This window comes from Nelumbo nucifera, chromosome 1 (genome assembly GCF_055504915.1).
Source record: "Nelumbo nucifera cultivar China Antique chromosome 1, China Antique-T2T, whole genome shotgun sequence".
NCBI classification, from domain to species: Eukaryota; Viridiplantae; Streptophyta; class Magnoliopsida; order Proteales; family Nelumbonaceae; genus Nelumbo; species Nelumbo nucifera.
The window spans coordinates 18,198,735-18,223,248 of NC_142649.1; the positions used below are offsets into that span (position 1 = coordinate 18,198,735).

The following is a 24,514-nucleotide window of genomic DNA, read 5'->3' on the forward strand; positions in this document are numbered from 1 at the left end:
TTTTAGGGCACCTTCTCTGTCATTAGTTACCACCATAAACTCCTGAATTGCTTCTACTAACTGGTCCCATCCTGAGGCCTCCCTTCAGGAAAACAGGTAAACTGCTTCAGCCCCTCACCAAAATGTTCCTGCACTCCCAAAAGCCTCCCGTACTTGTTCTCTTTTCTTTCAGCTACGTACTTCCTGTTCTGTTCCAATAGACAGCACCTCCATTCCCTTGATTTTTCTGTTATTTTAGCTCCATCGAGAACTCCTTGGAACCATGGTACCGCCCTTCCTTCGAGAAGCAAAGAAGCTTTCCTCGATTCTACAATCTTTAGAGAGAGTCCATTTCTAGTCCAGATTTCTTCCAAGATGAAAGTCTTCGCTTCCACCTTCAACACTTTCTTCCATCTTTTAGCTCGCAGGAACTGACCTTCCCTCCCTCTTTCCAAGCTTCCCTCGCTGACCTTCCCTCCCTTCATGTGCTCTCAGTTCATGACCTGAGAGGGTTTTTCTGTTTGATATCACTGAATCTGTATTTTTAAGCCAACCTACCACCACCTTGGAGTCCCCTTCTATCACCAAGCACTCCACCACTATCTCTCTTGCAATCTGTACACCTTGTAGGACTGCATATAGTTCAGCCCTTAAAAGAGTCTCCATTCCCTATTGGTCCTGAGTAGAGTGCTCTCAGATTCCCATCCTTGTCTCTGATGGTTCCTCCAATTCCAGATAGTCCCGGGTTGCCTCGACTACTCCCATCAAAGTTTAGTTTCATGAAGCCTTCCATGGGTGGTGTCCAAATCAGTCGTGTTTTAGCCTTTTGTACTGAACTAGAAGCTATTGAAAACCAATTCCTCCAAATGTCATCAAAGGAGAAACTTTTAAACAGTTCCATAGTTTGTAGCCAATGTAGTTCTAGCCAAAATACAATCCGTAATTTGCTGCTTACTTCTCTCCTTCTCTTGGAAGATTCTGGCATTTCTTTCTTCCCGTAAATTCCAAACAACTACTGCTCTAGCACATCTCCACATCGTTCTTCACCTTTTCTTCGTCCAAGTAATTGTAGATGGATCAAACAGAAATTTAATCTCCAATGGCATATTCCACCTGCACCCAAATAAAGAGAAAATCCACTCCAAATTTTTGCAGTAAAGGAACAGGAAATAAATAACTGAAAACAAGATTCACCATCAAACTTACACAGAGTGCACCAATTCGAGGAAATACTCAAAAAAGGCCTCTTCTTTTGCAAATAGTCCAAAGTGTTAATTTTCCCATATACCACTTCCCAACAGAAAGCCTTGATTTTAGGGGGGATCAGCTGAAACCAAACTTCCTTCCAAGGAAACAACGGAGAAGAAGAGGACTGGCAAAGAGCTTTAAAGAAAGAGGCACAAGAGAAGAAACCTTTAGGATTTGGTAACCAAACTCTCTTGTCTGGTTTAGAGGGTTCTAGGAAAACATTATCCAAACATAAGAGAAGCTCTGTCAAACAGGAGGCTTCTTCATCCCTCAGCCCCCTTCGAAACCCAAAATCCCAATTAAGATTCAAAGGTGAAGTAGAAAGGACTAAAAGGCTTGAAATCACCTTATTTTTGTATAAGGAAACCTTTAGGATTTGGTAACCAAACTCTCTTGTCTGGTTTAGAGGGTTCTAGGAAAACGTTATCCAAACATAAGAGAAGCTCTGTCAAACAGGAGGCTTCTTCATCCCTCAGCCCCCTTCGAAACCCAAAATCCCAATTAAGATTCAAAGGTGAAGTAGAAAGGACTAAAAGGCTTGAAATCACCTTATTTTTGTATAAGGAAATGGAGTACAAGGAAGGAAACAAGTCCTTTAGGGGTCAGTCATCAAGGCAAATATCTTCCCAAAAGCAGATTAGGTTCCCTGAACAAGCATCCTACCTGATAAAATTGAGGAAGCACGTTGTGGATTGTTTTCCAAGGTGTTGTCAAAGTAGCCTGATGTGATACACCAACATCCCAACTACTCTCCAATCTCCCATGAATACTATCCACTACTTCAGCCCACAAATTTTCTTGCTCAAGTGACCACCTCCATACCCATTTTTCTAAAAGAGTTGTGCTTTTCTTTCGCAAATTCCCAAGACCTAATCCACCCTCTTCCTTACTTTTGCACACAATACCCCAATTGATTAAGTGGTCTTATCTCGTCTCTCCTGGCTTCCAAAGGAAATCCCTCATAATTTTTTCTAACTTTTCTTCCCTTGGAGGGATCCTAAAAACAGAGTGGAAATAGATAGGTAAGTTAGCCAAAGTAGATCTTATCAGGTAATCCTCCCTCCTAAAGAGATGTAACTCCTCTTCCAAGCAGCTAGTCTCTTACCACATCTTTCTACAACTGGGTTCCAGAATCTACTTTCCTTAGGGTTGGCTCCTAGGGAAGTCCTAAGTAGGTCAAAGGCTAAGGGGTAATTTGACACTCTAAGCACCTCCGCGACCAAACTTAGGACACTCTCCTCCATATTAATCCTTGCTACACAACTTCTGTCCAAATTGATTTTCAGGTTGGACACCTTTTCGAACCATTGAATTGGTTCTTTTAGTTTCCTCACACTCCAAGGGTCTCCCCCTTCACAAAAAGTTATGATATCGTCTGCAAATTGGAGGTGAGTAACTGGGACCTTGTTTCTGCCCACTCTCCAACCCTTAACTTCATCTTCCCTATCTACCTTAGAGAGGAGTCTACTGAAAACATCCACCACTAAAGTAAAAAGAAAAGGAGAGAGAGGGTCTCCTTGCCTTAAACCTCTATAGGCTGGAAATAAATCTTTCACCACTCACTCCATTAAGAAGGATGGAAAAATGACAAGACTGAACACATCCAAATACCCAATTGCACCACGTCTCCCCAAACCCCCGTTGTTGCATTACTTCTAGTAAGAAGTTCCAGTCCACCAAGTCATAAGCCTTTTCTAAATCCAATTTGCATACAAATCCTTCCTTCCTAGATCTCTTCATTTCTTCTATACATTCATTGGCTATCAGGATTTGATCCAAAATTTGTCTCCCTTGAACAAAGGCTCCTTGGAATTGACTTATGAGAGAGTGGAGTATTTCTTTAATCCTCAAAGATAGGACTTTGGCAATTATTTTATAGGTACTAGTCACCAAACTAATGGGTCAGAAATCCTTAGGTTGACTAGCCTAAGGTTTTTTGGGAATAAAAGCCAAGAAGGTTGCATTGACTCCACGGCTAACAATATGTGTATTTGAGAATTCCTTGAATACTTCAAGCAAATCATCTTTCAAAACTTCCCAACAATCTTGATAGAAAGCCATTGTGAAGCCGTTTGAACCCGGTGCTTTAGATTTGTTCGTGAAAAACACTGCCTTTTTTATTTCCCCCTCCTCAAAGTCCCTTTCCAACCATCTTGCTGCCTCCTCTTCTAGTAGGGGTCACTCTAGTCCTTCTAAACTCAATCTCTCCTCCAAAGGTCTTCTATAAAGGGATTTAAAATGGTCCACAAAGTTTCTGGTTATTTCATCCTGATTAGATATCATTTCCCCATTAATTTCCAATCTAGCCACAAAGTTCTTATGCCTTCTACCATCGACCATCGCATGGAAGAATTTTGTATTTCCATTCCCCTCTTTTATCCACTTATGTCTTGACTTTTGTCTCCAACAAATTTCCTCTCTACTAAGAACTTCCTCCAAATCTTTCTTCAATTTCCATCTTGATTCCCTTTCTTCCTCATTAAGAACTCTCTCATTCTCCAACTTGTCCAATTCCTCAATCTGAGATGTGAGAGTAAGCTTCCTTTCTTCAAATCTTCCAAAATGGTCCCTATTCCACTCCTTTATCTTTGCCCTCAACCTTTGCAACTTCTTATGGAATTTGATTCCCTCCCACCTTAGCCCCCTTAGGTCCTCCTTCCACCACTCCTCAACTCTGCGAACAAAATTTGGATGTGTCAACCACATATTTTCAAATCTAAATGGAGTGTGATCATTTAGAAAAATTTCTGATCCTATTCTAATGGGGTGGTGATCTGAAGTGACTTTAGGCAACGCTGTAGACACCAAATCTTCCCAATGGTTCTCCCAACCCACATTAAACAAAAACCTGTCCATCTTTGAACATAGTGGATTTTCTTGAAAGTCGGACCAAGTAAAGCTGGTATGCATAAGAGGGATCTCCTTCAGCTCTCACCTGTCTATAAACTCATTAAATCTTTTCATACTGGTGGTTATTGACTGATTGGGGTTAGAAGTTTCATTAGAGAACCTTATGACATTGAAATCCTCTCCCATACACCGAGCACCCTCCCACAAACCCCATATTGCATACAATTCCTCCCAAAACTCATTTCTTTCCTTGTGCCTATTTGGTCCATAAACATTAGTTAATACCCAGGAAAACCCATCATTCACATTCTTAAACTTTACTGATACAGTGTATTTGCCAATCAGCTCCTCCATTGATTCCAGTACCTCATCTTTCCATAGAATCACCATTACCCCCTGAAGACCTCCAGGAATGAGCCTCAATCCATCCTATGCCTCTTGATCCCCACTTTGTTCTACATGGATGCTTCATTTGGTGGAGGGATGGCAATTTGGGCAGAGAAGTTCGGAAGTGTTGCGAAAATCTTATACATGCTTTGTGTGTGTGCATGTGTGGGTAGGGTATTTCAAAAACTGAATTAGCTGAGGCTTTATGTAATTAACTGATATCTGCGGTCACTTTTCTTTTTAGTTGTTCATTTCACCAAATTGATACAGAAAATATGAGCATATTCCCTTTGGGTTGGTATTATGTAACTTTTTTTTTGGATAAATGATTGAGAGATTTTATTAATCAGAAACTGTTAAGAGTTACAAGCAACCCAAGGAGAGGCACAAGGTGCAACCCCTCCTAGGAGATAACATACATCTTTCAAACTCAACTAAAACAAGTCACAAAGTAGCCCAAAAAGGACAATCCCGAGAAGCCCCTTGTTTAGCTAAAGCTACAGCATTTTCCAATCTGCTCATCCACTGAACAGTAACTCTCTAGCCATTTCACTTTCTTGAATAGATCTCTATAACCCCAAATGGCAGAATCCAGGTTTAAGAGCCACCCCACCACCACCTGAGAAAGTGCTCCACCCCAAGCTGGCTCGCAATCTGGATTCCTTGAACAGAAGCTAGTACTTCTGCCCTTGTAGAGTCACCCACTCCTACAGGTCCTGGCTCGCCTTCAATTATGTAACTTATTTATATGCTTGTTTGCTTGCATGCAATTTTTTCTCTGCTGTGCTTTTTCTTGAAGTCTTTTGTTATCTTTACCTTTTTGTTCAGGCATTCTTAAAATTTATTTTGTTCATTTTTATTTTCTAATAAAGAATCTTGATTTTATTTTATTGCATAACTTGAACTCTTGAACTTTGATTACTTAAAAGTATTTCTTTTTCAATTCCTTTTTTTGGGGGTGGGTGCATAGTTTAGTAAATTTTTTTTTTGAAAATTAATAGATATATTTTAATTGTTGTTGATAGGAATCAGGAAATGCCTAGTAATTGCATTGGCAGAAACTTGGTTGATAGGCCTCTTCCTGGTTGTCAGCCAAGATGCCTTTGACTATTCTAGGATTTATACTTTGATCTTGGAAATTTCTTTGCAACCACATTCAATAAACTCCAATGTTAACAATAAAAAAAAATGCTTTCACAACCACTAAATTTCTTCTTCCTTTGTGGGAAGTAGGAACTATTTAGGGGTTGCTTTCCTACTAACTTTTCAATTTTACTTGTCAGTCTAACTTTACCATATATATAAATAAACTTATGCTGGTTATGTGTTATTTCAATTTACTTTGCAATTGCAAAAAAAAAAAAATAAAATAAAATTACTTTGCAATTATGGTCAATGCTGATTTTAATGCACAATTACTTGGCCTGTACTTTTATGAATATACTTGGTTTTGTCAACATAATATCATAGTTATAAGCTTATAACTGACTTCCCTCATGTTTGCAGCATTGGGAATTTCTTCTTTGCAGGGGCACGCATATTCTTCCAGTCTTTAGATGCTGCAATATTTTTGTTTTCTCGTGTTTCTGGCATTCCCACTGAAAGTCTTGTTCTACCCGTGATTTCCACCAATGACAGGCTTACATTAGGATGTGAGTTATGGGTATGATTATTGATATCTGTCTTCGTGTTTTTGTTTAATTCTTTGCATTCACTGCTAAATGTTATTGTACCATAATGTTTTCCTATTGAAAATTGTTGTTTACTGTTTAAAGTTTCAAACTTGGGGTAAGATGGATTGAGAATGAGTTACATGTTCAAATTCTTTGGGCGATTGTTGATTTCTTTGCTCTTAGTTCATCTTTTTGTTTGCATTTTTAAAGCAGAAGTGCCAAGTAGAAGTAATATGCATTATGTTTAGTTATTATTGGATTGCTGCCTTTAACTTGGAGTCTTGGAAAATGTTTGAAGGGCTCCCCTTTTGTTATATAGCATTGATATTGGATGATATTGGCTGATCCCATGCAATTCAATACCCTTGGTATTTATGCTAGTACTTAGCCTATACCACGCAAATTATATAATATTTTTTTTGATCAATAACAAACTTCATTAAATTCATCAAAACTTTCAATGATAATTACAAAGAGGAAGACAAAGTTTCTTATCTTCCAGTATAACTTGAGCCCCAAGAGAAGGAAAAGAAAAAGAGAAAGAGGAGAAACAGGAAAGATAATTACAATTATGCCCAGAACATTGACTCCCTCTCCACTCCTTGTTTAGCTAACCCATCAGCAAAAGAATTAGTTGATCTTTTTACCCAACTGATTTTAACCTCCATTTCTCGAGCCAGCCATCTAAATTTCCTCCTCATATTGCTGTAATTCCATACTCCACTGTAGTCTTTATTCAGCCATCCAACCACCACCTCCGAGTCCCCTTCAATTACAAGTTTTCTGATATTCATCTCCCTGGCTTTTTGGATTCCTTCCATAACCGCATGGATCTCAGCTCTGAGAGAGTCACCCACTCCAACTGGGCCTGAGAACATGGCAGAAACAACCCCATTCTCATCCCTGAAAACACCCCCAACCCCTGATTTTCCAGGATTCCCTCTGCAACTCTCATCAAAGTTTAGTTTTATGAAACCCGCAGGGGGGGGGGGGGAGTCCAAGACACATTCATCACTGTTTTGGTCTGGGTACTGTTAGCAATCTTGCCCCAATTCCTCAACATGTCATCCACTGTATAATCTGTGAATAGCTCTAGTGATTTCATCCACTGTACTACCCTTATAAGGATCAAAGCCCTCAATTCATCAATACTTCTCTCTACTTCTGAGAAAATCCTGGCATTTCTTTCTTCCCATAAGGACCAGCAAACCGTAGCCCTCAGTCCTCTCCACATAATCTTGCCCCTTTTCATGTGCCACCTGAAAAAAGGAGAAAACAAATTTTGCAAATTTGATGGAGGGTTCCAGCTACACCCAAATAGGGAGAGAGCCCACTCCCAAATAGACTTTGCATATTGGCAAGACACCAGTAGGTGAAAACCCGTCTCCCCATCAGCTTTACAAAGAACACATCAGTGAGGGGACAAACAAGTATTGGGTCTCTTCTTTTGGAGCAGATCACTAGTGTTGAATCTTTCCAGAAAGGCTTCCCAACAAAAACTACCAACCCTAGGAGGGATTGGTCTGCACCAAACCTCATGAACAGGAAAAGGGAGGGCTATAGGATTGGTGGACTGGCTTAAAACTTTGAAGAAAGAGGCACAAGAGAAAGAACCGGTGGGGGGTGGGAGTCCAAATTCTAGAGTCCACCTTAGCAAGGTGTAAGAAAATATTGTCAAGAAGCTGAAGGAGACTCGAAATGCTGTCAAGGTCTGAGTCTCTCACAGAGCCGAGATCCATACTAACCATCTGATAATTAGTTATTTTCCTTTAGATTGCTGTCCTTCAATTTTTGTCTAATCAGAGAGGACCAAATTCTTGTAGCACTACATTAGGAAAACTGTCTGTAATCTTTTAATTCTTAATCATATGACAATCTTTGAATGAAATGCTTAAGCAGGTGATTTTAATAATCTGATAACTTTATATTATTGTCTTAGATCCTTTCCCTTTATTTTTGACTGTGCAGAAAGGACCAAGTTCCTAATTGTTGTATTTCAATATGTGTCTTATATAGAAATCATAGGGACCAACAATTAAGTGCATCCAACTTGATAAACTATCTAGTCATAAATTCAGCATTAAATCATGTCTTTTAACTCTCTGATCCATAAATTATTATAGTGGAAATTTAATAGAATATTTCTGTTGTTCATGCAGTGAGAATGGGCCGAATGGACCCTAGTGTTCTTTATTTCTTTTAAGTAGTGTTTAAAAGTTATGTTTCTAGTCATGGGCCTTCTTTTATTTTCTTAAATTATCTCTTTAATGCTGGCCGCCCCATTAAGGGGATCCAAGTAATTGTAGTCAAACTTTAGAATTATTAATAAAAGTAATGAAAGGGGGCTAGAGAGAGAGGTTCGAATTCTTCTTTTCTCTCTTCCCTTCTTTTCTTCTTCCACAACCTATTGCTGAAACTTATTTTCTTCTTCTTTCTCTTTCTCTTTTTTCTCCTTTTCTTGCATTATCTGAATTACATTTTCAACTGTTCATGAATGAGATCATTTGATAAATCTGAAAATTCAGATCTGAAAAGTTAAAAAGATATTAAAGGTGTCTGAAATCTGAAAAGAGGCATAGATGCTTTTCTACTTTTTAGAGGCTCTAAATCCATAAGTTTGTTTGTGTTGGATTAACCCTTTACCATCTGAAATTTACTGATTTTACTATTTTACCCCTAGAACATACTATTTGTAAATATTGAGTTCAATTTGCATTATCTCATAAAAAATAATTTTCAACCTCAAAGTAACATTGAAACAATACAAATAAAAAATAAAAAATTAATAATTAATAATTACTAATTAATAAATGAAATGATTAAAAATTTAAAAAAATAATGACTATAAAAATATTAAAATAATTAATAATTAATAATTTACACAAATAAAAATAAATAATTTTTAAAACTTAAGGAAATAAGTAAAAATTCCTATTTAGTAAAAATAATTAATAATTAGTAATGTTTAATAAAAATAATTATTAAATATTAATAATTAATAATTAATAAAAAATAAAAAATAATTAATGTTTAATAAAAATATTAAAATAAAAAATAATTTATAAATAATAATAATATTATTATTTTTACTCACCGAACCGTCGCTGCAACTTGCAGCATCTGCAGCATGATTGTATTCCCTAGGAATCCAAACTAAGTTAACATTCAATCCATCCAAAGAATCCCAAGCTTCAGTCAGATAGTGATAAAGTCTCCAAGGGCCCCCTTTTTTGTCTCTTAACCATTTTATTGTATTTGCTGAATCACCTGCAATGATCAAATTCTGAATACCCAAATTCTTAATTATCCTGATTCCGGTGAGAGCAGCCATCACTTCAGCCTTTGTGGAGTTGGCCCAACCGATTGGGCCACTAAAAGTCCAGCAGATATTGCCCCTTTCGTCCCTTACTGTACCACCAATACCTGCAAAGCCTGGATTGCCTAAGGCACAACCGTCAAAATTAAGGGTTATCACACCTTCACTGATGGAAACGGGATGCCTCAAGGGAGTTTGCTGAGAATGAGGCAGAAACAGAAAGGGGTGAATATTTCTGATAATATCATTGACTGAAAATCCTTTAAATAGATCTGAATTCACTGACCAAAGGATGCAAAGATAGGTAATATCTGAGATTAAATCCTCCAAGGTTCTGCTTTTATTGTCAAAGATACGGGTGTTTCTTTCATCCCAAATGCCCCACATTACTGCATGAGGCACTGATTGCCAAAAGACTTTACCCCTTTTGCTAAGCCCTATTCCTTGCCATCGATTCAAGTTGTCCATAATGTGTTTTGGAAAAGCCCAGCTGTACCCTGCCATATTCAAGAAATGGGACCATATCCTTTGAGTGAAGCTGCAATGAAGAAGGATGTGATCTGCAGATTCACCCTCGCTGAGACAAAAATACAAACATGAGGAGAAATGGAGCGTCTTCCCAAAAGGTTTTTCTGAAGGAGATCACAAGTATTAACTTTCTGGAGACAGGCTTCCCATACAAAGAAGCAAATTCTTGAGGGGATGTGACTGCACCAAATTTTCTTGTAAGGAAAAGAGGGATGCTGATCTTCAGCAGTCAAAGCCCTGAACATAGACTTAGAAGAGAATTCTCCATTTGGGTGAAGGGTCCATATTCGGGTGTCAGAATGAGAGGGGGATATATAGGCATCTTTGAGGGTTTGGATTAAAGCTATTAAATCAGAAATCTCTGAATCCCTTAGGGGTCTTCTGAGGTGGAGGTTGAACCATTGTGAACGTATAAAACACATAGGAATCTACAAGAAATAACAAAAATGGCATATTTGAAAAAGGCACATGTCTGGGCTGGGGTGCAAGGTGCATGCTTTTTTTTTGGAAGGGACCGTGCTTGGGTTCAGGTGAGGTGTATGCCTTAAAATGCACCTAGGAGTGCCTTTTAAGACACCATTCTTTGGTAGGTAGGAATTTTTTTTGAGCCTTGGTATAGGAATCTTGTATCAAGGTGACAGTAGCATCTCTGGGTCTTTAATGACCCATTGGGGATATAAACTCATCATTCATCACAAGTTGGTGAGGACCTTCTTATATTTTTCCGCCCATACTACTTAACAAGCCAGAATCTCTGCTTTAACCATTGAGGAGGGTTGGCTAATTTTTAGATTGTGTCAAGGAGCAGTAAGTCATCCTTCATGTCTTACTATCTGGAAAGTTTCTAGAGAACTGAACATAAAAAATGACAATCTGAAAAGTTCATTGTTGAAAGGGCCCTCTTTTGTATTTCTATATTTACAACTTCATACCTGAATAGCTTTTTTGTATTGATAGAGCTGCTTGTTAATAGTTTTCATGTATAACTGAATACCCTGTATGTATATCTGTTCTTTTCTGATGTATACAATGCATTTACCTCTCTCATCCCCCTAAAAAAAATAATAAAATAAAATAAAAAGAAAAAAGGAAAAAATCCCAGTTCATAATTAAAAAAGAAAAAAGGGAATTTTATACAATAGGAGATGTTGTTCATAACAAGGAAAAAGAACGGAGCATTGTTCTCAAGTTTATGTAGAGAATGCTCTTCAACCTTGTCAAATCTAAAAGCACATAAAAGGAGGGAAAGAAAACTTCATAGTTATGAACTTCCATTAACATGATTTGTAGCCTAAAGCTTTCAATATATCTCACTAAAAATTCAGCTCTGTTAAATAGTGTTTTCTTTGCAATACTTCTGCTATTTGTTAACAAGAAAAGTCAAAGAATAATTCAATGACATATGGATGTTATGCGCACCCATGTCCATGTCTCTATTGATCCACCTAAGTGCATACATATGTATTTAATATTGTGCATATATACACGTTTTTGCTAGTGAAGGAACATGGTATGCATATGCTGCTTTCACAAAGGGCTTATTGTTTATTCTCTTCCTTTATATACATGCACATTTGTCCACTGATTATAGTTTCAGATATATTTATGTATGCCAAAGAATGAACATCATGGAGCATGATTTATTTCATATTTGTACATTTATCTTATATTTGACCACCATATTTGACTTTGCATAACTGATGAAAAGAGTTTGAGTAAGCATATAACTATTTGTTCTTTTGAAGTACCTATACAGAAATTTTAACCATACTACTATACCTGTGAGGAGTAAATGCTGAACAAATTTTCCATTTATCTTGTTCAGGAAAAAGCCATTACCTTGTTTATTCTTTCCTTAAATTATGAGCTTTTTTTTTTTTTTATTTTTTCAGGATGGAACTATAATACGTGGTCAGAATGAAATATCTCATCCAACAAAGGGATCTATGGAACCTATAAACAAGGTACACATTTAGCGTTCTTGCCATGATTACTGAACCTATGGGTATGATGAGTTTGTAATTTTTATCTGAAATTTTAGTGGGACTGGTGACTCTTATCTGTCTCAAATTTTGCTCTCTCTCTCTCTCTCTTTCTCTCTCTCTCTTTGTAACTTTCTTTTCCTTAAATGGGTATTTATAACACATAATTGAAACTGAAAATGGAATTTTACTAGAACTTCCACATGTCTATTGCTTGATGTTTGACCATGAATGAATATTTTCCATGGGGTGAAAAATTCTTGTTCGAGAGGTTAAGGTCTGCAAGCTAAAGGGCTCCTTGTTCAGTACCTTGGACTTATGGAAAAATATGACAGAAGCTTCTTTGGTTTTAGATTCCTCCATATGCCACATTCAAATTTCAATGACTAATGAGTCACTTATAGTTTCTTATATTAGATATTTGCCAACTAACATTTTTGGGCAGGATGAGGCTAAGTGGACAGGAAAAACTTCGGTATTTAATCAAATTGAAATTGGAATTTTATCTTTGGAGTTGCATGATTCCTCCATTCATGCACCAATTTTACCCTAAGAATTTGTGGTTCTTTAGTCACAACTCACATATAACAGACGTGACAAATAGAATAGTCTCCTCAAGTGTCATTGTGGTTTTGGTGTCCACATGTCTGCCATGGGTACAGTGACCATTCTGAAGTGTCCAATTAACCTAGATGTCCAGAACTGAATGAGGTTACATACTTGCAGTATTTCCCAGGATTCCTGATTCTTTTCTGAAGGGTGACACAGAAGTGATGGGAGAGTAATTCCTCAGAAATGTATCTTTAGTCATGCAAGAAACAATAGTACCTTTTTACTTGAGTAAATCTTGAATGAGCTCATGAGCTAATTGCTGGTTGTGATGTTCAGTTTTTCTAGTTCATTGGTTCATGTTGTCTTTAGTGGGATTAGAAATTAGACTCATTTTAGTGCTGGATTTGTCTTGATAGGAATGTTCTTCGGTTCAGGCACTTCCTTCAAGAATAAAGCGAGTATTCTACATGTCAAGTGAGGGCAAAAATTTGTTGCATGAGGTGAATGGTGCTTCTTATGATTCATGTTTGATTGCCATATCTATATGATTTTGCAGAGTAAACTTTCCCTGATATGTGCCTTCAAGTTTCATTAATATTATTTTTCTACTGATTGAAAAAAAAAGGTCTCCTGATGTGTACCTATTATTATGCTTAATGATGGTTGTTTACTTTACTATACATTTATGCATTTTTTTTGGGAAAAGAGCTTTGACATTTTGAAAAAAAAAAGCTTAAGTATCCATTATTTTCATGATTGAAGAATGGTTTCTTTTATTATTTGCAAGGAATGTTTTGCTCATGTACCTATTGTCATGCTTTATGATGGTTGTTGACTTCATTATATATTAGATGCATTGTTTTTTGGAAAAAGAACATGATGTTTGGAAAAAATTGTTGCTTAACATTTCATTATTTTGGTGATAGAGGAATGATTTCTTTATTATTTGCAAGGAATATTTTGTTCATGTTCTGGGACTATACTTTTGTCATTGACATATCAAATGGTTATAGTGCCCCTCGGGTGAGCGTTCTTAGTACTGATTGAAAGCCGGGGAGGAAAGGGGGCCGAGCTGACTGATGAGTGCCTCGAACCGGTGAAAAAGCGAGACGCCCCCACCAGTCGAGAGTGGGTAACTCCGGAAGCCGGAGCTCTGTTTTATTCAAAGTGTTTGATTGCCTTTCTTACCAATTTTTCTCCCCCTAGGAAGAAAAGGCCAAGAGATTTCCCCACAGCTATGTCTGTCTACTAGTTGATCAATGCCCACTTTTCCTTTCTCGGAGCTATTTACCTTGAAGATTCCTTCAGCTTTAGTCCCCTCTATCTCCCTCTCCTCTTCTCTTCTTTCCTCTCCAGACTTATCCTGGACTTCAGTTTCCAAAGAATTTTTTGACCTTCCATTTCTCACTGTATTCCCCCCTGAATCAGCAATCTTCTCCTTCACAACCTTCTTCCCGACATCTTTCTCTTCCTCCAAATTACTTCCAGAGGACTTTATCATATTCATTTCTTCCCTCTCCCCTACAGATGCTTTATGGATTTGAAAATTTGAAAATCTGCCCTGAACCTTCCTTTCTGAGTCATCCTCTAAACAATTTGCATTTCCTCTGTCTTTCAAACAATTTGAAACTCTAGATTTAGCTTTAGTTCCTTTCCTCTTGTAGATTCTCTTGAATCTACAACAAGGACTGTCCCTGACCAATCCTTCCTTGAGACGATGAAAAACCTTAGTTACATGAACAAGCTGCCCATTGCTGGATCCTCTTAATCTTCTCAACTCCCCTGCATTGGGATTCTCAGAATTAGACAACTTCGAAATGCCTTCACTTCTCCTTCCTAAGTCCACCCCCAACTTTCCAACGAAGACTGAATAGTCGAACCTGCCTCACTAACCACGTCCTGGTTCAGATCCCTGCTGCTAGAATCGAAGGAGACAGTCTTATTCTCTGAGGCGATGAAACACATATCCTTTCTAGTACTTTCTTCCTTTACCAGAATTTTCTTCTATTTCGACTCTTTCCGGCATTCTGTCACCAGACTCAACCCCATCTGATATTCTGCAAACATCTTTCTTGGTGTGAACGGTTAAGTCCTTGACAGTAGCTCTTTCTTGTGGACCGTATCCCATGGTAAAGCTTGGGGAACTATCTTCTCTAAACATGCTTTAACCTTCTGACCATTAGAATGACTCAATTCTTCCAAGCTCACGAACTTCGTAATCACCCACTCCCAAGACTCCTTCCTCTTGCCATGGCCACCAAAGGTTCTTAAATTGTTACATTTAAAAGCTGTTACCTTTTTTTCCCTCAAAACTATGGTTGTATCCTTCCTCATCATTCTACCTCCATCGACATGCTAGCCTCTTGAGAATTTCTTTTCCGGTCTCCCACGGCTTAGACGAGAGTTACGAACAGTCTTCGAAGGGGAACAAAATGGACCAGAATTATCGTCCATTAAACTCAATTCCTTAGAAGTCACGTGCAACTCAGCTCATTTTAAACCGAGCTTCGAGCCGAATTCAAGCCCGATATATAGGCTCATTTGCTAATCGAGCTGAGCTCGAGCCCAATGAAGCCTAGCTCGTGAGGCTCGCGAGCCTAGTAAATAATTTTTATAATTTTTATTTTTCAAAAAAACTTGGCTTATAGTCGAGCTCTAACTTGCGAGCTATGAACTGAGCCAAGCTCGAGCTCAAGTCTCTAGCTCAAATCGAGCTTGATACTATTCCTGCGAGCCGAGCTCAAATAACCAAGTATTCGGCTTGGCTCGGCTCAAATCCACCCTTAGCCTTGACTTTTCTCCTTTTGGGCCAACTGACCTATATGACCCAAATCGACAACCTGATGGATAAAACCCACCCTGCCCATCTATTCACAACACTGCCTCTCCATCTTTCTCATAATTGCTTTGGAGCAGGCGAGACTCGTTCACAGAATTCCATCGTTCCACGTTGGTTCCACTCCCTTGTTCTCAATCTCCCTCCACTCCCTCTCCTCTTCTTCCACCTGGGAGCCGACTCGCCATGTCATCATCTTCCTCAGGCTCTCTGTCGATCCTCCAAAGCGATGCTTTAGTTACTGGCACAATCCAAACCTTGTGCCAATGACCATTCACTTGCAACTCCACAACTCTAGGAATAGCTTCAGGACGTACCTCTGTGATTCCAATTCTTGCAGTGCGAAGATCCTGAATATCAAAATCAACCAAAGATCCTCCGATGGCATTCACAATACTCTCAAACACTCTTATCGCCCAGAGATTGAAAGGGAAGCCCAAGAGCTTCAACGCTATCATTTTGACTGTGAGATTCATACTATTGCAGTTTGGAAACCATCGTTCCACTGAAACCAAGCCAACACAAGTTTCACCTGTCTGCAACTTGTCTATTTCTTCTTCAACTTCAACGATTGCCTTTTTACTGTCAAAAGGCCTGATAAACGAAGGGGCAAGTCACACAATGACCACTTTTAAACAACTAAGATAAGGCCTTGTTAAGTCCTTAAGTTTGCTGGACTGGGTGCAGGTTATTAAGATAGTCCCAGTCACAGCTTAAAAAAAATAATAATAAAGAAAAAAAAAGGACTTTCTTATAAGCCCAATCAGTCCTATTGGTGGGCTGAAACATTTTAATAAAGAAAGGGGCCTGCAGTCTAGTTTAGTGAACAACAGGCCCCAAGTTATTTGGGCTTATTTGTAATGCAATAAGCATTTAATGGGCCTATAGTAGAGCCCATTTAATGGAACAACAGGCCCTAAAAGAATAAATCCATTTTAATTAATTTCTTGTGAGGTGTCCCACTTATTTGTAAGGGGATGCCACTTGTCCTATTCTAACAAGAGGACTATTTTCCCTCCTTTAACCACTTGAAGTGGGGGGACACATGCCACCCTAGGGGAGAGAGTTATTTTCCCTCCTCTAACCACTTGAAGTGGGGTGACACATGTCACCCTAGGGGAGAGGGAGTTATTTTCCCTCCTCTAACCACTTTAAGTGGAGGGACACATGTCACCCTAGGAAGAAGGATTTATTTTCCCTCATTTAACCACTTGAAGTGGGGGACACATGTCACCCTAGGGGAGAGAGAGTTATTTTCCCTCCTCTAACCACTTTAAGTGGGGGGACATATGTCACCCTAGGGGAGAGAGTTATTTTCCCTCCTCTAACCACTTTAAGTGGGGGGACACTTGTCACCTTTGGAAGGAAGAGTTTTCTTTTTCCCTCTTTAACCCATTTTAAGTGGGGTGACACTTGGCACTCTAAGAAGAGAGGAGTGGGGAGTTACTTAACTACCTTCCTCCTCTATATAAACCCCTTTCCTACAAGAAGGGGCTAATGCCTTTTTGTTGGCTATTACTATTTGTTTGCAGGATTTCTAGCACTAAGAAACAAGTGGGAAGAGAAAAGGGAAGAAGATTGGTGTGGAGAGCATAAAAGAAAAAGGAAGAAGAAGGTAGGGAATCTTGTTTTCTTCCTACACCTCTTCAATATGATACTCATTGTGCTTCTCACATGAGATGGAAGACCATATTCTATCAATTCCTCTCACTCCTTCCTTTCTTCCTTTTATTTTTCTTTTATTCCTTGTTTCATACTGAAATACATGTAAGCAGACAACCATCTACAGCCTTGTTCATGAAACTTGGCTGATTATGGTTCCTTACAACCTATTAACCTATGTGTGAGGGGGAAAACCATCTACAACTTTGTTCATGAAACTTGGCTGATTATGGTTCCTCACAGCATGATAATGCACATAACCACAATTTAAAGGCCATTTGTAGCCTTATTGATGAAACATGCTTTTTATGATACCTATTTACTTGTTATGCATACAATGTTTGTTTCTTTATTCACTGGATTTCTCTCAAACAAAGAGGGAATATATACCAGAATTTTCAAAGGAAAATTCAGTAGAAAAATGATACTTAGTTTAGTCTCCATTCATTGGTACTTCTGAATCAGAATCAAAATGTTTTCTCTGCCCCTAACAGAGATGTAATTAAGGGAATATCTATGTGATTTCCCGAATGGGGCTTACCCAAATAACAAAAAAACCCAGTTATTAGTCTAATTGGGTGAATTATGTTATGTGAGAAATTATACTAAAAAAAAAAATTTCCAGTAACAGGTCTACACAACATGAAGCAGGTATGCATATCTACACAACAGACAATTTTATATCACTGCTTGATCTTACAAACTTAGGATTTTAAATACAAGTCATATTCCTTTGATACATGATGGTCTTATAAAATAAGAAAAGTAAGATAAAATAACCAAGGATTAGCACCTAGAGGAATCGGTAGGAAGCAACATATAAAAGCTTCTTAAAGGTATTGACAACATTAAGGGTATGCCTACCTTCCCTTTCCTTTCCCTACTTCTTCCTTCAAACCAAACATAGCCTAAAGAACTCTGGCATCCAGACCAAAGATGCTAAAGACAAATGTTTAGCTTTTAAATACAAGTCATATTCCTTTGATACATGATGGTCTTATAAAATAAGAAAAGTAAGATAAAATAACCAAGGATTAGCACCTAGAGGAATCGGTAGGAAGCAACATATAAAAGCTTCTTAAAGGTATTGACAACATTAAGGGTATGCCTACCTTCCCTTTCCTTTCCCTACTTCTTCCTTCAAACCAAACATAGCCTAAAGAACTCTGGCATCCAGACCAAAGATGCTAAAGACAAATGTTTAGCTTTGTGGGACAAATTTGTTTAAAAGTAATATTAAACTAGTGCTTTCTAAAACTAATCATAAAAGCAATGTTCTGAAAATCGTAATCGTATCGTAAATTGTAGAGAAAATTGAATCGAATCGTATCGTAAATCATAAGATTATTTCTATTTTTTACAAACTTGTCAAAAAATTAATATAGATATATTAAAAGGCTAAAATAGGAAAGTGACTTTTACCCTATTTTTAATCTATATCTACCATATATGTACTTAAAACAATATAACTTACCACTTATACAATAGAAGCCTAAGATGATATAATGAAGTTTGAATTTTAAATCAAACAAATCTACATACAATGGCTCTTTAACCTATATGATGGAAAATAAAGCCAATTTCTAGTCTTAAATAATGTACATAAATCATTTTCTAGTAAGGGCTTTAAAAAAATGTCTCTCTTGGCAAAACTAAATATAAACAAAAAAAAAATCAACATAGAGAACTAATTCTTAATTGAATTTATTTGAGTCAAAGTGAATTGTAGAAATCATAAGATTTATGAATCAAATCGTAGCATTCAAACAAAAATCGTAAGATTTTTGCAGAAAAGGATTCAAATCAAAACCCTTGGGATTCATGATTCAAATCGTGAATCATATCGTAAATTGTAAGATTTTGACAAATAAAAGTACTACTAAAACTCAAACTCAAAAACTTGAATAACCAAAATATAGAAAATTTTGCCACAGACTTGATGGTTGTGAATAAATTGGACATCAATTATTTTATACTTGGATCGTGTGATCTTGTGCTTGTTGGATAGAACCTGATAACCATTTTAATGTAACCAAAAACAATCCTAATTGGTAAAGTTTTGACACTTCAAATTTAGAAGAGTAGAGTGAATTTGAGACTGTTCTTTGTAATTTCAGGTTGAAGCTTAAGTAATTAATCTACAAGTTTGAATTTTAGATCCTTTCTATTCCACACCAGCCTGCCAATGAGTAATTTTCCCCTCGATTTATTCTACATATCTAATGTTTGTAGGTATTTTGGTTTCTGATAGTGTTATGTGATATTCATGCCTTTTCTTTTTTTTTCTTTTAACATTTAATATGAAGACTTACCAAAAGAAGATGCTTATTTTTCATGGTGTATTCCATAATTTTGGCAATAAGAAGTTTTAATTTCTTCTAGAGTTTAATTATGTATTTTGATTTTCATTTGCAATTTTTAATATCTGCAACTTCAATCATTATCATCACTTTCACTGAGTAGGTCTTCCCCACAGCCAACCCTACTGTCTTGGAGCAGTTGAGTGAAGTAGATTGCATTGTCTATGCTATGGGTTCACTTTTTACTTCCATCTGCCCTTCACTGGTAACATTCTAGACCTTATTTTCAATCATATGATGACAGTTGTTTAGTTATTTGAAGAACTTACTGATATTATTTAAATGGGTAAAAGACTTAAACCTCCCTTGAAGTTTATGCTAAATACCAAGACCTCCCCTCTCTTTTCTAAATGGACTAAGAACTCCCTTGTGATATGACATCATCAGACATATACCTCCCTTCCCTTAGTAATCTGTTAAGATCCTGTTATATAAACTATTAAATTTTTTCAAGAAACCCAATATTGCCCCTCTTTTTGACAACTGCAAGACATAATCTATAGAAACAGTTTGGGAGATTGAAGAAAGTAGCTGTATACATCCCATGAATTTCTTCTACCAAACTACAAGACGGAATCTATGGTGTGACTTCTCACACAAACAGCAACACTTACATCCAAAAATCCTAGTAGCATTGTTCACATGAACAAGAAAACTGTAGGTAGGTTGAAGAACAGTTCATAATGAGAATCCCTAGAACCATAGGATGGAATCTTGTAGCAAGACAGAGGACTATTGGTGCTAACCAAAGAACTACAGAATCAGCTTACCATCAGAAGGATTGTTGAGTCTTTCATCCTCTGTTCTTTTTACTTTTTTTACTCAATGTTATAGATTGAGAGTGCATATAGAGCATTGGAAGGAATTGAAAGACAAGTGATTCCTATCTATTTGAATGGCTTAATTAGAAGCTTTGTTTTAGTGTGGTTTTCATAGGATTAAGAAGTAGCTGTTACAAATATACTAGGATTTTCTATTTAGCAAAATAATATCTAGGAATTTCCTTCCAGATGGATGTATAGTTATTATAAAATCTTGGTAGTTTGACCACATGGTATATGGTTCTCAATCTACTAGTTCCTTGAATTGCCATGATTGATTCATTTAACATAAACAATGTGTTTCTGAGTGTTAACCATTCTCCGTATCATCTCTTACTACCCCTATGTTTACCCTACTAAAATGATATTCTCTATTAGAATAAGAAACCTCATGATTTTAGCTTGTACTCCTTGAAGCAAAAAAAAGAAAAAAAGAAAAAGAAAAAAGAAAACGTGGTTATTTTGATACTCTGCTCCTAGGTTTAGCTTTATAACTGGATGGAATATCTAAGACTTTGGTTTGCTGCCATTTCAAGCTTTAAATCATTGGTTGAAAATGTGAGCTTTATTACTATTTCATTACAGGTTTGAAAAAAAAAACCTTCAACATGTTTTTGGATGATTGTATCCAATTATCCAAAAACCCTTGCTCTTTACGAACCAAAAAGTCCTGTCATCATGCTTCCCGTTTTTGTTTTTTGGTCTTCCAAAACACTGAGGTCCTTTAATCTGCCCCAAATTTCTTGTTCATTTCAGGCCGAGGCTCCTGTAAGGCTGTAATCTACGTCTTACAACAAGACGTAACACTGATCATGAAAACTGTAGCTGTGGTTTTCTTTGAAAATTTGAAGCATAATGAGGGATAAAAATGTCTTTTCATCAATTTTGTTAAATATAGCAGCACCTCATTATGAGAGGGGAGGTTTAAATCCTATAAAAAATTAGAGGGGAGGTGTTAAGTATTTATGAGAAACCTCAGGGGGGGGGGTTTAAGTCTTTTACCCTATTTAAATTTGGTTGTTTTTCTGAGTATGTAATATGTGCCATGTTTTTGGTATTTCCATGTGTCTCTCATGGTCATAGATTGTGCAAGCATTTCCATAGAGGTAATGATATACATAATATAAGGTCTACCTGTAACATCAAAGTTATTTTGATCATTAATTCATTCACTAGATTTGCTTCTTTTCCATTGCAGCATTAGTTCAGCAATTATTTACATTGTATATTAAGTGTGCCACCCAAACAAAGGGGACCTGGGTAAGCTAGAAGAATCTGTTCATTATAGTTTTCTTTAGGCAGTTTTTTTTTTAATACAAATCCAACTTCATACTCTTTCCACAATTGCCAGCAACAGTGAGGAATAAGAGTACCTGTACTGAAAAGCTGATTTCCACCTTGAATTCTTACTTGTCAAGTCCTGTGCCTATGGTCAGTTGGTTGATTAGGGAATGAGGCACCTGTATGGCCAATTCCTCTCCCCAAATAATGTAATCTGGGATTTCTTGGCTCTCTTCCCCCTTTCATTTTTTTTCCCTTGCAGCAGTTACACTTGGAAGGCAAAGCTATTTTGGGCTTGGACACATTTTCTTCAGTTAGTGATTGGCTGAGTATAGCCTTCCAAGAGAGAAAAGAGAGAAATTCCCTTACATCTGATCTGTTTACTTCATTTCCCTTTTCTGTAAACTGATGTCTAATGCACTTCCAAGCTGACTTGAGAGTCAATTTCCCATTATTAGACCTTCACACCATTCTATCTGGTTTTACCATTCTGGGTCTGCTGTGATACTTCTGTTAATAATTTTATTATCCATAAAAAAACACTCACAGTACCCTTTATTTTCCTTTTCTTTTTTCCTTTAATTATGTACAGATCATGTATAGGGAGGACAATTGTTCTATATTTTCTTCATGCTTGTCTTGTGTTCAATTTTGATATCAAGCCTTTAAACATTTAAGAAGAAATGCCTAAGTTCATTCAATTCTTGTTGGCAACATAGCATTATAGATAGTTACTCATTGTATCTTGGTCTCTTGTAAATAAAGAACTTAATAGGATGTAGGTTGCTCAGAGTTGTGACATATTCATTCTTTTTCCTATTCTAATTTATTTTGCAACACTTTTAGGTATTACTTGGGATTGGGGAGATCATTTCCTCAAGATCTTGTCTGAAGGTAATCTCTAATAAAGCAACTCAAGTCAACAAAGCTTTATCCCATCTTTATGTGGTCGACTACATGAATGCTATACTGCCATTCCACTCTATTTATTGCCATGTAATCAATCTCCAATCAATTAATGAAGTAATTATCACTTTATAAAAAATTAATGATGTTATGGATGTATTACTTCAAGTTCTTTTGCTTGTTTATTTATATCATAAGATGAGAACTTTTCTTTTCTTTTCCCTGACCAGCTGTGTCAGAGATTAAGTTCTATTACTAAGGGGCATTTAGGACCATACTGAAGTAAAGCAGTACTTTTTAGTTTCTTTTTTTATCAATACAGTACTTTTTAGTTTCCATAGATTTCAACTCACAATTTGATCCTTTAAAATGGAGTTGTGTCACACATCACCACAGTGATGATTAAAAGTTGAATAAGTTAATTCTCTGAAAACCATAAACTAGCCTTCTTTAAGGAAGGTTTTGTGTGATGGAATAACATCCTGAAACTTTTGTGCTTGCATAACATTCTGTGATGCACTAACTTAAGCACGTTCTATCAAAAACAAATGAAATGTTTCCATGATTGTATGGTTTTAATTGTCACCTATATTAACAAAACTCTTGAGAATTTTGAAAGATCTTTAATGAAGTTATCATTTCCAATAAATTTGAATGGCTGACATGAGACATGGATGTGAGAGTTAGTTGGGCTAAAAGAACAGCTAATGGTTTTGCTGATGCCTTGGCAAAACTAATGGGTGGGAAGAAATCAGTTGTTTTGGGCTCAGTTGTAATTTTGCATTATAATTTTGAGGAGAGTTTAAGAGTTTTTACTCTCCTCCTCTGTAATTTGCTTGTTCTGATTTAAGAAATTTGGAAAAAGTTACTGTTTCCAATAAAAAAGTATTAGGACTTTATTAATTCTAGTGAAATCTATTGAGTTCTAACTTGAAACACAGTTATATTCCTAATTATATCAAAGAATGAAAAAAATGATATCACTATAAATGCAGTGAGAGTGGTTATTGCTGTATTTACTGAACTGATTCAAACTCTAGGTACTCTTGTTGAATGGTTCACATGATCGAGAAACCAGTGGATTCTCTGCTTCATGCTTTGTAACTGCCATCACAGATGCTTTAAATAGAACATATGGAGATTCAAACAATTGTCTGAATAACCTTGTAAGTTAGTAGGTCAACTCCATAAAAGTTTTTACATTTCAAGTTAAATGGTTGTGTTGTTCTGCTTCCTACAAATCCTTACCAAGATTCCTTTATTCTCAGCCAAGTGATTACATCAATGCCCTGCTGGTGCCCAGGGATGGTCAAATTCCAGTAGATGTTCAGAATTTGGCTGCCCAAGGAATATTTCATGTGGTATTATACATATCTAATTTCTAATTATCTTCTATAGACATCTAGATTTAATAATGAAAAAAGTTCTATCAATTGCTGCCCCCCCCCCCCCCCCGAAAAAAAAAAAAAAGAAGAATCTTTTTGCTCATATCTGGAATTTCTGTCAAGTTGAACCAAAACATCTTCTATCCATTTTTTTGGGTAGTAAAATACTGGGATGCTTTACTGTCTAAATATGGGCTTAGCAAAGTGGGAGTTCATATTGAGCCCTAGGTTTTGCAGCAACTTAATGGATTGGGAGTTTGATTCTTTGGCCTCATTGCTGATTCTATGATAGTGTCATCACCTGTCATGCAGCAGACTTGAGGGCATGGTTATGGGATCCTTGTAGGTTTCCTCAGTAAATTTAATTTTCAGGAAACTTGAGTCCCAAGGGGAGGTCCTTCCAAGATTGCTTTCAGTGTGGATAACTGCTTTGGGTAGATAACATAAAAGACAAGTTGGTGAGAAGGGGATGACCACTTCAACAACTTCATGTATTGTTGCTTTCTAGAAGATGAGTCAGTGAATCACTTTTGCACAAGGTTCAAAGTATCAATATGCCCCTGTGTATTGGCAGAGGCGTATGTTACTTAAAACCACATGCCTTTGTTTTTTTTTTTTATTTTTTTTACAAAATTTTGTTTTTAGGCTTGTTATTTAACTATATATTTTATTAAAAAGAATGGGGTTCCCGAAACACCTGTAAACAGGTGTATCGGGACCCCAATGATATGATACGATACGCCCGATA

The 24,514-nt window shown here is 36.9% G+C and overlaps 1 protein-coding gene across 3 annotated transcripts in view; it reads left to right on the forward strand.

Moving 5' to 3' along the window:
- MEE18 (maternal effect embryo arrest 18) overlaps nt 1–24,514 on the forward strand; it is a 65,038-nt gene that overhangs the window by 35,449 nt on the left and 5,075 nt on the right. Inside the window, exons 6-12 of one of the 3 annotated variants that reach the window (XM_019200217.2) lie at nt 5,971–6,127; nt 11,874–11,945; nt 12,950–13,015; nt 19,477–19,578; nt 22,322–22,369; nt 23,422–23,547; nt 23,650–23,742. In XM_019200217.2, the coding sequence (XP_019055762.1) occupies nt 5,971–6,127; nt 11,874–11,945; nt 12,950–13,015; nt 19,477–19,578; nt 22,322–22,369; nt 23,422–23,547; nt 23,650–23,742 (664 nt within the window). Of the gene's footprint in view, nt 1–5,970; nt 6,128–11,873; nt 11,946–12,931; nt 13,016–19,476; nt 19,579–22,321; nt 22,370–23,421; nt 23,548–23,649; nt 23,743–24,514 lie in introns of all 3 variants that reach the window. The other 2 variants (XM_019200216.2, XM_088896530.1) reach the window with 2 other exon arrangements.